The 14,252-nt window shown below is 42.1% G+C and overlaps 1 protein-coding gene across 1 annotated transcript in view; it reads left to right on the forward strand.

Annotated features, from left to right (window-relative positions):
* TCP11L2 (t-complex 11 like 2) overlaps window positions 1–14,252 on the forward strand; it is a 613,826-nt gene that overhangs the window by 143,829 nt on the left and 455,745 nt on the right. The window contains exon 4 of the mRNA XM_044087900.1: window positions 2,622–2,742. Coding sequence (XP_043943835.1) covers window positions 2,622–2,742 — 121 coding nt within the window. The remainder of the gene's footprint in view (window positions 1–2,621; window positions 2,743–14,252) is intronic.

Genomic DNA, 14,252 nt, shown 5'->3' on the forward strand with positions numbered 1-14,252 from the left:
TGGTTTAGGTATATTGGTAGCTTTATAAGGTTGGCACTGTCTAAAAAAGACATTATGGGGTGGACAAGGTTTTAGCCAGTATTTAAAAACCTAGGAAGGTATATAGCAGACCATCCCTGGCAAAGCATAGTGGTCTACCATATTCTCTTAGGCAGACAAATGATGTGCCCCCTTTGAATGACTCCAAAAACTAACCCAATTATTTTCTGTTGGTACTGTGGCATCATCCTTGAAGAATGTAGAATTCTGCTCAAAGCTCATACTGACCTAGGTTGTGTAATACAAAGGCTCTGTCACGTGTCTCTCCATATAGTCCAAGGAGGTACTGTTATGGGACAAGGCCAGCTTATTAAAATGTATATTAATTTCAGTTTATTAATGATGCTATAATTGTTAAAAAGCAAATATAATTTGTATGCAGGGTTGGGAAAAAATACAGCTTCATAAGCTACAGTATTGCTGTTACTTAAACTGCATTCTTTTAGTATGTAATAAGAGAGAATAGTACGTGTTGCATGAAGTCGAGGCATGTAGTTACTACAAAAGGAATTTATTAGCCTGACTCCTCCAGGCTAGGAGTGTGTTGTTGCTAGGGCAGGTTTGAAACATCCAAAGTCAGAAACAAGACCCGTTCGAAGCAGGTGGGTCATGTATAGGAAGGTGTTCACGTGAGGTCTGAGGTGAACATCACAAGGGATAAAGACATTTGCAAAGTTTCCTATAGGACACAGTCATTATAACATAAATAAATTGCATGACCAGTTTGATAAGAAAATGTATAAAAAAACTGTTTTTTGTATGTAAAGAGAAAATGCTTCATCAAGGGCTATAAAGACTGACTCCCAGCGCTGTAAAAATAAAATTTCTGTTTGCACATCCTGAAATGTTGTTCCTCACTGAAGGCATATAACGTACATTCTTAATGTTATTTATTTATGACTATAATAGTATGTCTCAGGTCATTTACACCCAAATAGACTATGATGGAGTTGTACTGGTATTTGTGGTGCACTGACTTAAGTGCATGCATTATCTGGTGGATCCTGGTTTCTAACAGGCAGTTGACTGTGATTATTTTATTTCACTCCTAAAAGGCTTACGTTTAAGAAGACAAAAGTTGAGCTGTCTGCACACATTCATAGACTACAGAAAGTTTGTCTTTATTGTTATGCTAGAAGGGAAACTTAGCAGTACTAAACATAGTGACTGACTGGAAAACATGGTACTTTCCTGTAGCCCCTTGAAACTGTGAAATGTTTCTTCCCCCTTGCTTCCTGTTCAGCATTCATATTACTGATTACCTTTGTTTTATGATTTGTTATAAAACATCATGCAAATAGTGATGTACATTATATAATTGTTTTTTATATGGGCAACTGTACCTCTTAAGTGTTATCATGAAAGTATTGCATTGTCCTTTTTTTTTCTTATTTGTGCTTATATTGGGCTCATTCTTGTAGGGAACCCATAGTCTATCTGGATCTTTAAATACTGACATTGAAATGTAAACCAGGTAGTGGCTGAAAAAGGTTTTGCAACCAGACCATCTATTTGGCTGACAAATGGAAATAACTGCAGCAGTGTTTTTGGCTGAGTACATTTGTTAAAATTCATGTTAAAAATGGTATGCATGGGCTGAAAATGTTTTTTTTTTCACAAATATAAATATATGGTTATCAGTATAACTATTTGCTGTAGATCTGTTTCTGATGCCCAGAAATGTATTTCCCATATTTCCTCACTTGGAACAAGTTTGCTAACCTCACCAGGCCAGTGCTCCTCATTTACCTCTGTTTTCTGATTATCTGAGCTGGTTAGTGAGAAGATTAAATTGCGTCTCAGTCCACCTGTCTGTCTTCTGATCTGATGTTTTAAAGTCCTTTTGCAAAGCTTCCAGACTTTGGAGTTATTTCCCCCCCTGTTCTCTTCATTCTGATTTATCCTTCTACAGCTCCATGACATAAATGTACCTCTCCTCCTGCTGTATATTTTTATATAGTGTCTCAACAAGTAGTATGCTTAACTGTGGGATCTGTTCAGACCCCATGTTCTTGAATTTAGTTTCCAGTATTGTTGCTTTAGAACCACATGGGTAAGGTGTAGTGCTGTACTGCCGAGGTGTCCCAACTGCTGCACTTGGCTGTAGCTAATGTGGATGAAAAAGATCTCATGCCACTCAGTGAAATGAACTGGAGAATTTTCCCAGTGTCCTGGCTAAATCTCGGTATATGATCTGGGGTGTTGTTTGAAAACAGGCCATTCCTAGTGGCCAACTTGCCCATTAAAAATAGCCTACATTTTATTCTCTTATGCTGTTCACTGACTTGCTTTTCATCTTTAAATCTGTTTCTGAAGAAGACTTCTTGTCAGAATGTCAGTTTTACCCTTTATTTTCCATTTGCAGAGTGCATTTATAACTTTGTGTTTAGTTTGGATTCAAATCTAGGTCACAGTCTGAGCAACATCTGCCTCTTGGCAGTGTATTTGAATCTAATGAGCTCCCCTCCCAAAAAAGTAAAATTAACTCAGTTATTTTTAGGTGCATTAAGTAGTCTGTCTTGATTCCTGGTTGTGTTGACAGTTTTTATGGTTATGTTAAGTGATATTGTATGTCTTTCTAGTTTAGAGAAACGAGTGAAAGAAGTTGTTCATCAAGCATTCTGGAACCGTCTTGAAGCTGATCTCAGTGAAGACCCTCCAGAATATGAACATGCCATCAAGCTTTTGCAGGAAATCAGAGAGGTGGGTTGTGCTGATGGCCACTGTGTGTATAGGAAGGCACCACTGTTAAATGTATTTTTTTTATCTATTCTTGAACTGGTGTTTCTATCTTGTCTCATCAGTAAATGTGTTAACTGCAGAGTATGCCTAAAAGTAATGTGGTGTTCTCATGAGTCATAACAGAACCACACCCCTTTTTATTATTATTGGTCATATAAATTCTTCTAATGACTGTAGTTCTTGAAATGCTGTCTTTGTAGAAAAGCAATGCATTAAAAATTGAGATGTTCTACCCATTATTATACAACAGATTTGAAAAAATGTGTATTGTGCTACATTGCTTGCACAGTTTATTAATGGAGAGTAGCTAATAATTTTACTTCAGCAGCTTGTAGCTGGTTATCTGAGTGCTGATAGGCCTAAAATAACACTAAAGGACATTTCCCAGTAGAGGGGTGAAATATTAAAGCTGATTCAGTTATTGCATTGTTTGCTGCTAATGATGTGTCACTACTCATCTACAGAGTGTTTTAGACATCATACAGACTCTAGGTGATGCCCTGTGGGTGGGAGAGTTGTGTAGACCTACTGCTTTGGGCTCTTACTGTGGTGCGCATTATTCTTAAGATAAGAGAATACTGATCAGACAGTGTGCCGTGGCAGGGCTAGCCACTTGACGGTGTAAAATATGGCTGTAGTTGTTTTGATCATGTTGACTGTTGTTGCCAAATGAGCATGGGTATTTGTCAGTGTTAAGCATACCATGTCCAGATTTTCGCAGAATGTCCATATTTTTGCCCTGTTTCTCATAACATTTGTGGTTTTCTGACAAATTACTGAGGATTGAAGTCACTAAATAATTACATGCATTTGAATTTCAGACTTATGTCCTTCAGAAAATGTATGCTAACACAAATCCTGTTATTTTAGCAACTTTCTAAGTTTATAAGAACAATGTTTATATTCTGTCCCTATTTTTGGGCCTCTGTCCTCCAGTTATTTTATGCTTTGTCCAGATTTCTTCCACTAAGAGGTTGACAACACTGGTGTTAGGTGGGTTGAGAACTCTACCTACACCATGGACCCATGCTAATGGTGGGAGAGGTGCATGTGCTCCTATTGGCCAGTGTGTGCCTTCCATAAAAAAGCCCAGCAGCTCTGGGTCAGTAAGCTACTGGCCAGCCGGTGTCCAGTTGCCCAGCTTGGGTTACGTGGGATAGCTGTATTGAGTGAAATCTGAACATAGTCAGTCAACCTGCCAAACATGAACTGAGAATTGCTACACTCACGGTAGTTTCCTTGACAGGACAGAGCTTGGACATGGATGACATGATGGTAAGGAGGAGGCTGGGCAATCTATGTATCTAGGAGACAAGGTGGAAGGGCAATACAGCAGTGCAGCAAAGTCACTTGGCTTGGAATCCCGAGTCTTCTACTCAGGAGGAGGACAGGCTAGAAAAGGTGTGGGAATTGTGGTGAGGGAGAGGCTTCAGCAGACGAAGAGGAATGCCATCAGGATTAATGACAGACTCATGGCAATCAGACTCCACTGTAATGATAGGGCAGTATTCATAATCTCAGCCTGTGCCCCACAGCAGGCTTGTGACAGCAAAGGGAAGAGCGGATTCAGGCAGCAGTTGCAGGACCTACTAGATAAAACAAGACAACATGAATTAATGTTCATAATGAGTGTCCTGAATGCACATATCGGGATAGACAGAACAGGGTATGAGGACTGCCTTGGTCTACATGGATGGTGCAACAGGAAGAAAGCAGGAGAGGCCATTCTAGATTTCTGTCTGGAAAATGGCTTGATATTGACCAACATACTGTTCAGCAAGAGAGAGGGGGGAACAGTCACAAGATCACATACAAGACTGGCCAACATGCAGCTCATGTAGATTTCCTCCTAGTAAGGAAAGGGCAGAGGGTAGAATCTGCAATTGCAAAGCCGTTCCCAATGAAACAGTTCACCCACAGCATAATTCACTGGTCATCACTATCATCTGCACGCAGTAGTCAGAGAAGGCTCCTAGGTAAACAGGAACCAGGCAGAAGACCTGGAAGTTGACTGAAGAGAAAGCACAACAGTTCAAGGAATTACTCAGGTCTCTATCACCTCAAGAGGAAGAGAAAACAGTTGAAGTTGAAGAATAATGGCACTGCCTCAAAGCAGCATATGTGAGGACTACAGAACAAATGTGCATCTTAGCCAGGTATGGAAATAAGGTACAAAAGGAAAAGCTGGTGGTGGAATGAAGAAGCCTAGGAAATCATCAAAAGAAAGCAGTAGTACAGGGAAAAAGTGTGAGTTAGAAAAGACAAACCAGGCTAGAAAGGAATAGCAGTTGGCTAACAAAGAGGTTTAACGAGGAGTTGCAATAGCAAAGAATAAGACATCAGAGACACTTTACCATCTTCTGGAAAGTGACTTGATAGATGGCATAGATAAGACTTTATCAGGCTGTAAGGCAAAGACAGAAAGATAAAGAAGGTAGTTGGATACCCTTCATTAGGGATGCCAGAAACAACCTGCCTACCAGGGCACAAAACATCAAAGGCCGATGGAGGGGAATACCTACAACAGCTTCTGAATGAAGAAAAACCCACAGAAGTCTACGGCCCCAGACATAGCCTACAATGAAAGAAGAGGAGGAGCCCACCACAGAAGAAGTAGGAAAAGCACTTGGGAAAATGAAGTCGGGGAAGGCAGCAGGCTTAGATGTGGTCACAGCAGATATGATAAAGATGTTGGATGAGATGGGGGAAAAATCTTTGCTGAGCATGCTCATAGCAGTATGGTGAAAGGCGTTTCCCAAATGACTGGAGAATAAGCCTAGTAGTGCCAGTGTTCAAGAACAAAGGGGATATTCACAACTGTGGGTAGGAGAGAAGTGTCACTCCTATCACACTGCATGAAAGTTCTGGAAAGGATGATATATGAATATGCAGAATTATAGAACGTAATATGGGAGATGAGCAGTTTGGCTTCAGATCAGGATGCAGCACAACTGACCCAACACTTGCAGTGAGACAAGATACTTGAGAGGAAGCTAGAAATGAGGGAAAGAGTCCAACTGGGCATCCTACACATGGAGAAAGCATATGACAAGGTCCCAAGAAAGCTGATTTGGGGAGTCATGCAGTAGTTTGAAGTGCCAGAAACAGTGGTAGAGTTAGTGTAGACTGTACACAAGGACCAGTGACTCGAGTATAAACAGGGTTCAGTCTCACAGTGGTTCCCAGTGGGAGTGGGTGTGCAACAGAGTTCATCTCTGAGCCCACTGCTGTTCATACTGGTGGAGGACTACATTTAGCAAACAGGTTGGGGGGGGGGGGGCAGATCAACAAATGTCTGAAGAAGGGATTAGTTCCCTGAAAGCGCTTACCTGTTCCTGTTTTGTTTCATTAATCCTTCTTGCAGTGGTACAGCTGGTGTTTTGCTTTGCTGTGGACTCATTATTTTGACACCGCTGTCTTACTCGGAGATTTTTTTGCTTGATAGATCAACAAAGTTGCTGTATGCAGATGATGTGGCATTAGAGGCAGACTGAACAAGAACTTCAGCAAAGAATAGGGGAGTGGAATGCAAAACTGAAGGCACAGATAGTTGTAATGGCAGCAAATGGAGGAAATCAGAAGAACCTGAGAACTGAGGTAGAGGGGGAAAACAGTGCAAAAGGTTAACTGCTTCAACTGTTTGGGAGGGGTGATTGAGGAGAATAGAAGTCTAGTCAAAGCTAGAATTAGAGGAGCTGCAGCCACCTGGCACAAAGTGTCAGTGGTAATGTATGACAGAAGAATGCCAAAGAAGCTGAAAAGTAAGGTGCACAAAACATTGGTGTGAGCAGTACAACAGTATGGTACAGAAACATGGGCAGTAAAGGCAGAGCAGTTGAGTAAGCTAGAGGTGATGAAGATGAAGTGCCTGAGGTGGGTGGTAGGATGCATGTTGTGGGACAAATGAAGAATTGAGAACATAAGAACAGAAGGCAAAGTAGCTGCTGTTGCAGAAAATGTCAAAGTGAACAGATTATTGTGGTTCATGCATGTGCAGAAAAATCAGAAGATAATCTGGTGAAGAAGATTTAGAACACGCAGGAAAAAGGCAAAAGAAAATGAGGGATTCCAGCAAAGAAACAGATGGATTGTGCGAGAGAAAACCTGTGATAGTCGGGCATGAGTGTCAAAGAAGGTAGGGAGTGGCACTGAACAGAGAGAGAAATAGCAAGAGTTGACATGATGCCCACACCCAAAAAATGGGGTTGATGGCGATGATTTAGACACCATACAATGTTCTTTTAGCCCACATCTCTGATCAGGCCAGAATGATTGCCCCCTCCCCTGATTGGTACTGTCTGCCGGAGGATACCCAGGTAGAGGCCATACAGTGTCCAGGAAGGGTACATTGGATTGTTCCTGATTCAGAGTCATCCTTTGTGCTCACTGGGATTTTTTACTGTATGTGCTTAACTCCTACCCATGTTAGCCAGAAAGCACAGTACTCAGCAGTGTACACTGCCCTCAGTGCAGGTCTTCAACCTATATGTGTATCTGCACACTATGATCCCAGCTACAGTGGTGTGTATTTGCCTCCCACTGAGTTCTAGATACAAGCATTTCAATATTGGGCCTACCTCAAGTTGATGTTTGTGGTGGGGCTCTAACATCCTTGTTCCTAGCTGGTGAGCCAGCATTGACCATTCGGTCTGTAATCTCCCAGGCTGGCTCCTCCAATGTTCAGATGTCAGTAATCAAACATCTGTCATTTGGGGAAGAAAAAAAATGATGCCGCATAGGCTTCCTACTTTCAGATCAGGCGTAATTGTATAAAACAGGGAATGAAATATGAGGCAGGGGAGACCACTGGAGTTCTTTTCTTTTAAAAGCACAATAATGTGGTTTTACTTGCAACCTCTTAGTGTGTTTGTGTGTATACACACACATTATATACATGCATGTATGTATATAATGTATGTATACACACACATTATATACATACATGCATGCATATATATATATATATGTATATATAATATATATGTGTGTGTGTGTGTGTGTGTATATACAGATATGTTTTGTCTTCCAGTGACGCTTACAGACCCCGGTAATATTTGTAATACTACTTACAAGTTCGTGTATCTTCACATTTTGTACCTCCAAAAAGTGTAAGAATTTTTGTTCACTTTGTGCTGCCATAGACGCACACTGACTGCCAAAACATGAAAGGCGAAATTTTAAGGAATGCAGCCCCTGTAGCTTTTCCCCAGACTTTTTGATGCAGTGCCGTTTTTTTTTTTTTTTTTTTTGCACTTCAAGTAATAAACTGGAATACTTGAACTGGCTTTTCTATAGTCATTGATTTTAGACTAGAATGAAATGAAGTATTGCTTGTGGAGAGATGCATCTTTGTCAGGATTATGGTTTACTACCTAAGCTTTGTAGTGACATTTGGTACCTTCGTATACTGCTGGAATGCTGCTTTCAGGTAATCAGGAGTCAAGGTATTCAGGAGCAACTTTATATGGCTAGATAGTCCTTCACTGAAGTTTCACCTTCCTGAACAAGTATACATTTATGTGCTACCTCAGATATCCATTCAGACAAGTAGGTATATGCATGTGCATGTACAAACAAACACACACACACACACACACACACACACACACACACACACACTGCTTTTCTGAGGGGATGATAAATTGCAAATCTTATGACCCCTGCATTGACATTGCTTGCCCTTTCAGCATGGGTTTGTGTTACCATCCAGTTCATCAAAATAATTTTATCTCCTGGTGTAGTGTATGTTCTTCTTGGTGACCTATTTGTAGGCTTCAGCCCGTTTTACTAGAACTAGGTCAACAGGGAGGATATTCCTTGGCATTGTAAGTAAAGTAAAAGCATTTTTACCTCTCTGTTTTGTGCACTGGCTTGTTGCCAGCTGTGGGGGATGGAACTGGGTGGTAATTTGTTTGCTTCATTGTGAAAAAGTCAGAACCATTTATGTTCATTAATAGATTACTGCTGCAGTAGCTTACAGTTATATGGGACATATCCTGCCAAGGATCAGATGGCTGACCTGTATTTGAAAGCTTTTGGGTGCCTACCACATGCACTGTATGTCTAAGGAAACTTGAGGGTGTGTTGGTATGAAAGCAGATGTACATGTGTCAAAACTCATCTTTCTTGCTGTTGAAGATTGAAGTCAAACTCTATCTACAGTGTTTTAGTGTTTGAGCTCTTGGGCAGATAAGTACCCCACAGGGGACTTTCATTCCATTTCTGTGAAAATGTTTTTCATATGTCTAGGGTATTTTGTGTGGAAGACTACAGCTTTATAAAGATTCCCATACAGCTTGCTTGTTTTGTGTAGAGAAGTTGCACAACATCCACTTTTGTAACATATGCTTGTCCTTTATTAAGACCATAAGAGGTCTGCTTAGTAGCCTCTACATTTTTCTTGAGGAGCAGTGGATTAAGGTCCTTAGTCGCACATGAATGGATACTGGCTTTGAGTTACTCAGACATCCTTATAACTCCTAAGAAAATGGTTAAAGAAGATTCTGAAGTGGCTTCACCTTTGGCTTTTCTTCTCCAGTACCTGATGGACAACACCACTGTAGTGTTATCAGAGTTTGCATACTGTTCATCACATTTTTCCAGGCCCTCTGGTGCTGCTCCTAGGGACGGCACTTAAAGTCAGGAGCCTAGCAAGTCCTTAGGGACTGGATGTATACCTACTACAGAGAAGAGTGCTTGGTGATTTCTGAAAGGCAGGACAGTATCCCTCAAGTGCTGGTGAGCTAAGAGATACTGGGTTCAGGGATAGAAGTCAATATGTTGGATTCACTGAGAATTATGATTTTTGGTACACTCAAAGTTTCAGGAAACTAAACATATTTCTCCTCCTGTGACCTTGTCTGCCAAAAAGTCCAAGGATGAATAGCAACATTTTTCCAAAGGGTTTTTCAAAACCTTTCAATCCTCTTCCATTTTAAATAAAAATAAAAGATCTCCTGATTCTGACTTCCAGTCTGATGTAGAAGAGCTAGGACTGGGTTATGCATGTCATCTCCTGACTCTTTGGAGTCAGATTCTGAGAAGAATGTGTCAGCATATCCTCCTGTAGAGAAAATACCTTTTCTGTATATACTATATCTAAGATGGAGGACTTCTTCCAGTGGGAAAAGTAAGCAATTTCGGAAATAAAAAAAGAGATACTGTGCTAAACTTCAAATAGCTATTTCCCTCTGGCCATTCCACTAGTTATTGCTACTCTGGTGAATGCATTCAGTGCTGCCTGTGCTTTTTCAGTCATCCTCCTGCGTTCAAAAAGCCTGATAGGATTTAGAAAGTACTCATCTTTCATAACCACTTGGCAGACCCTGCTGTAATTTCTGTAGCCTGGGACACTGGTTCCAAGCAGTTAATTGCTAATAATACTGCCATTAGACCCAGGGAGCATAGTAAGCGCTCACTTGCCCGGACTCCTCCATAGTCATCTTCCTCAGAACCTCCTAAAAAGATTCTGAAAGTTTTGGATCCGAAGCCTTCAGATCCAAAACAGTCTAACTCTCCCATTTCCTCAGCTCCTTGTTCCCAGGTTCTTCCCTGAACCGGTGTCTTCAAGGCTGAGGTCCTCTTTCTTATAAAAAAAACCCTCCTAAAACGTCCTCCAGGCCACCCTCCACATCCTATTCCATTAGGTCCTCCTGTTGTCTTTCTGAAACAGAGATGGATAGATGATGAGGACATTTCTCTGAACACAGATCCAGATGGGTGTTTTGCCAGCTCCGTCCCCTACCAGATTCGTGAGCCATCATCCTGCATTTCTGCCCATCATTACTCCTTCTTTGATCCAACTACCTTTTTTGGAGCCTATGGATGCAAAAGCTCTGGTTGTCGGTACATCATATCTGAAAGTTCTTCCATCTTCAACTCTGACAACTTCCCTGACCCGGTCAGCTCTAATTTTTCTGGAGCATGACAGAAACATCAGCATTGGATCTGAGGGGTTGACTTTGATTCCAAAGTTTTCAGAACCATCATTTCCTCGTGGAGCCTCGGTACTTGATTGCTTGGCTCCGAATCCTCCCTCGTAGCGAGGAGTCGGGGTGACTTGGGAGTCGGGTGCGTCTGCCTTCAGGGTGGTAGAGAGGATCTTTCCTCAGCCAATAGTACTCTGTTCCTTCGCTGGATCCTGTGCCTGAGCCTTCACATCCTACACCTCAAGGACAGCCAGATCAGAAGACTTTCCAAACAGCTCCATCAAGGGAGCTCCCCATCTCTTCTGATACCTCCCTGGAACATCCCACTGAGGAGGACGATAGTAAGATAACCTGCAAGAGGAGCCATCTGGATTCCCTGTCTCATTTTGAGACTTCCTAGAGATTCTTCCACAGAAAGGATGGTTGATCTTCCCAAACTCCTTCCCAGGAGTAATTGCCCGTGGATGAGCTTATAGAGCTGGTCTCCCACAGGGCGTGGAAGGAACCAGACTTTGTGGAACCTATCCCAAAATGCCCGGATAAAATATCAAGTGTCCCGGCAGATAAACAACACTGGATGAAAGGGATTCCAGTAGATGTCATGGTTGTCGTGGCAGCCACCAAGAAGGAGCTTGTGGAACACAACTCCACTGTCCATAAGTCTAAGGCTTTGGACAGGTTTGGAAAGTGGGTTTATGCATATGAGACTTTTGCATTGTGATCGCTGCACTACCTGGCACATTTTACCAGATTACAGAGAGACTTAATAAAGGAACTCTCTAATTCTGACCCAGGATCCATTATCTGCAGAGGAAGATAAATCTGTTTTCTCACACATGGCCAACCTACAGTCCTTTTCAGATACATCAATGAAGTTGATCATGCATGCTGCAGGAGGTACCTCAAGGGTGGCTGGTTCAGTTCTAGCCATAAGGAGACATTCCTGGTTTTGCAAAACCCGTCAAGACATCATTCATCAATGCTCCCCTTGATGGATCATCCTTGTTTGGTCCAACAGTGAAAGACTCTTTCCGATAGTGAACTGGATGGAAAGACCTTGTGTGCCGTTGGAATTCACTTTTCTACCCCACAGAGACCCTTTTCTAGGAACCAGCATGGTGGTAAGAAAATGTGATTCAAGAAGTCTCTAGGCCCTTTCCAGGTGTCACACTAAGACTTTTTCCCCCAAGATGCAGAGGGGGAAATAGTTATGGTAGACATCGCCCATGTGGCAGAGAGGGTCCGCAGAATCAAGGATCACGAGATTCTTTCTCGGACAGGTCCTTCCAGTGTTCCCAAAAGGTTGCCCGACTGTTCCTTTCTGGGAGGCAGTCAGGGGGATACTTATCCTTGCACCAAGATTCCTGACTAGCCTTCACAAATGACCTTTGGGTGCAAAGGATCATATCCAGAGGATATTTCATTCCCTTTTTACAAATTCCAGTAAAACCAAAGAAAATTCTCCCCGATGTTCCACCCAATTGAAGGAGCTTTTCAGTTCAAGAAGTTACAAAGTTGCTAGGCAGTCATCCTGGAGGTGCCATCAGACCAAACAGGATCCAGAATTTACTCAAGGTTCTTTAGTGCCAAAAAAGACAGGAGACCTGAGACCAATATTGGATCTTAAGTTATCTGAACCAGTTTGTAAAGAACTCCAAATTCCAGATGGTTAAGTTGATGGTTTTCATTGAAATAGGCCATTGGGCCGAAACTGGTTTGTGTTCATTATTATACTGCAGTGTCATATATTAAATACTCTTTTTCCAGTTTGGTGTTTGGTGCTGGCTGCTTTGTGACTTTTTGGTACTGTTTTGAGCCTTGGCACCTGCCATCCGTGCAGAAGTCTCTATTGTGGTTGTTTCCCTATTTAGAAAACTGACTACTAACTGCACCAACCAGGCATCTACTAATAAAAGCCAGAGATTATTTGCTCCATATGGCACTCTCGCTGGGAATCGCCATCAGCATGCACAAATCTCATCTTAAACCAGTTCAAGTAATAGACTTCATAGGAGACTGCCTAAACACAGTAAATTGTCCAGTGTTTCTTCCTCAGAGTAGAATTCTTTCATTGAGGACACACGTCAAGCAAGTTCTTCCATTCCAGCACCTCCGACAAGATTGGTCCTCAAAGCATTAGGGTTAATGGCTGCTACTATAACTGTGGTTTCAACTGCCCGCTTAACACATGAGAATTCTCCAGTGGAGTGTTGTGTTGCAATGGTCGTTTCATCACTAGTCTTTGAATCATCCCATAAAATTGTATCGAGTGTGCAGAAATTCTCTTCTTTGGTGGATCCACTCCGAGGACATTGCTCTAGGTTGCCCATTTATCCATCCTCCCCACGTTGCCACATTGACCATGGATGCCTCACAGTTGATGTGAGGGTGGGGCATTACTTGGGACAGACTATTCAAGGCATGTGGTCAATACAAGAGACGAAGAAGCATATCAGTTTCCTGGAGATGAAAGTGGTCCTTCTAACTTTACAGGCCTTTCAGAGATTTCTCCCTGTAGGGACTGTTGCAGTACAAATGGACAACATGTCAGTAGTCTGATACATCAGCAAACAGGGGGAAACAGATCCTACCTCCTTTGTTGAGAAGCAGTGAGAGTGTGGCAATGTGTGATCTCTTCCAACCACTTTCTAGTAACAATACATATACTGAGGAAGTCCAACATTCTAGCAGACAGACTCAGCAGGACCATCATCATGCCTCTCTCAATCAGTCAGTGACCGACATGATCTTCCACAAGTGGGGTCAACCTTGCTGCATTCTATTTGCATCCCCCCTCAACAACAAATATAGGAGGCTCTTTGCCCTTATCCCACCTCAGGAACACTCCCCGAGAGATGCTCTAGTCCATGTTTTGTTCTACAGTCTCCTTTACGCTTACCCTCCTCTGCCTCTCATCCCAAAGTTTTTTCAGAAAGCACCTTGGTTGAAGAGCACAGTGATCCCCATTGCTTCCTTCTGGCCTCAACAGGTATGGTTTCCCTTCCTTTGATCTCACTTACTACTTCCCCTTGGACACTGGATCCCAGTCCAGGCCTCCTATCTCACCCATCAGGACAGTTTCAGCCAGATGTTGCAGGCCTCAAGTTGACCACATGGTTTCTCCAATTCTGATGAATGCTAGACTTTCCAGGCTTTCTTCCCCAGTTTAAAATATCTTAGTATCTTCTCATAAAGCCTCCACTAGAAAGGTTTACAAGAGTAAATTGAGAAGCTTCACTATTTGGGCTCATAGGAAACAATTAGAACCATTCAGTGCTTCAGCTCCAGCAGATCTAGATTTCATTACTTTGATTTTCCAGGACAGAGCAAGTTTTTCCACTTTTAAATTTCAGTTGGCAGCCGTCTCAAATTATGATATAGGGAACAGTGCTTTTCCTACAGCATCATCTAAATTATGTAAAGCATTCCTTAGGTGTACTTTCTTACTTAGACCTCCAGTTTAGGACCCCACCCTGCCTTGGGACCTCACTATGGTTTTACAAGTCTTAGTACATTCCCCTTTTTAACCATTAGCTAAGGTGG

The sequence above is a fragment of the Protopterus annectens genome, chromosome 11.part0 (genome assembly GCF_019279795.1).
Source record: "Protopterus annectens isolate FY-2018-M chromosome 11.part0, PAN1.0, whole genome shotgun sequence".
Taxonomy (NCBI): domain Eukaryota; kingdom Metazoa; phylum Chordata; order Ceratodontiformes; family Protopteridae; genus Protopterus; species Protopterus annectens.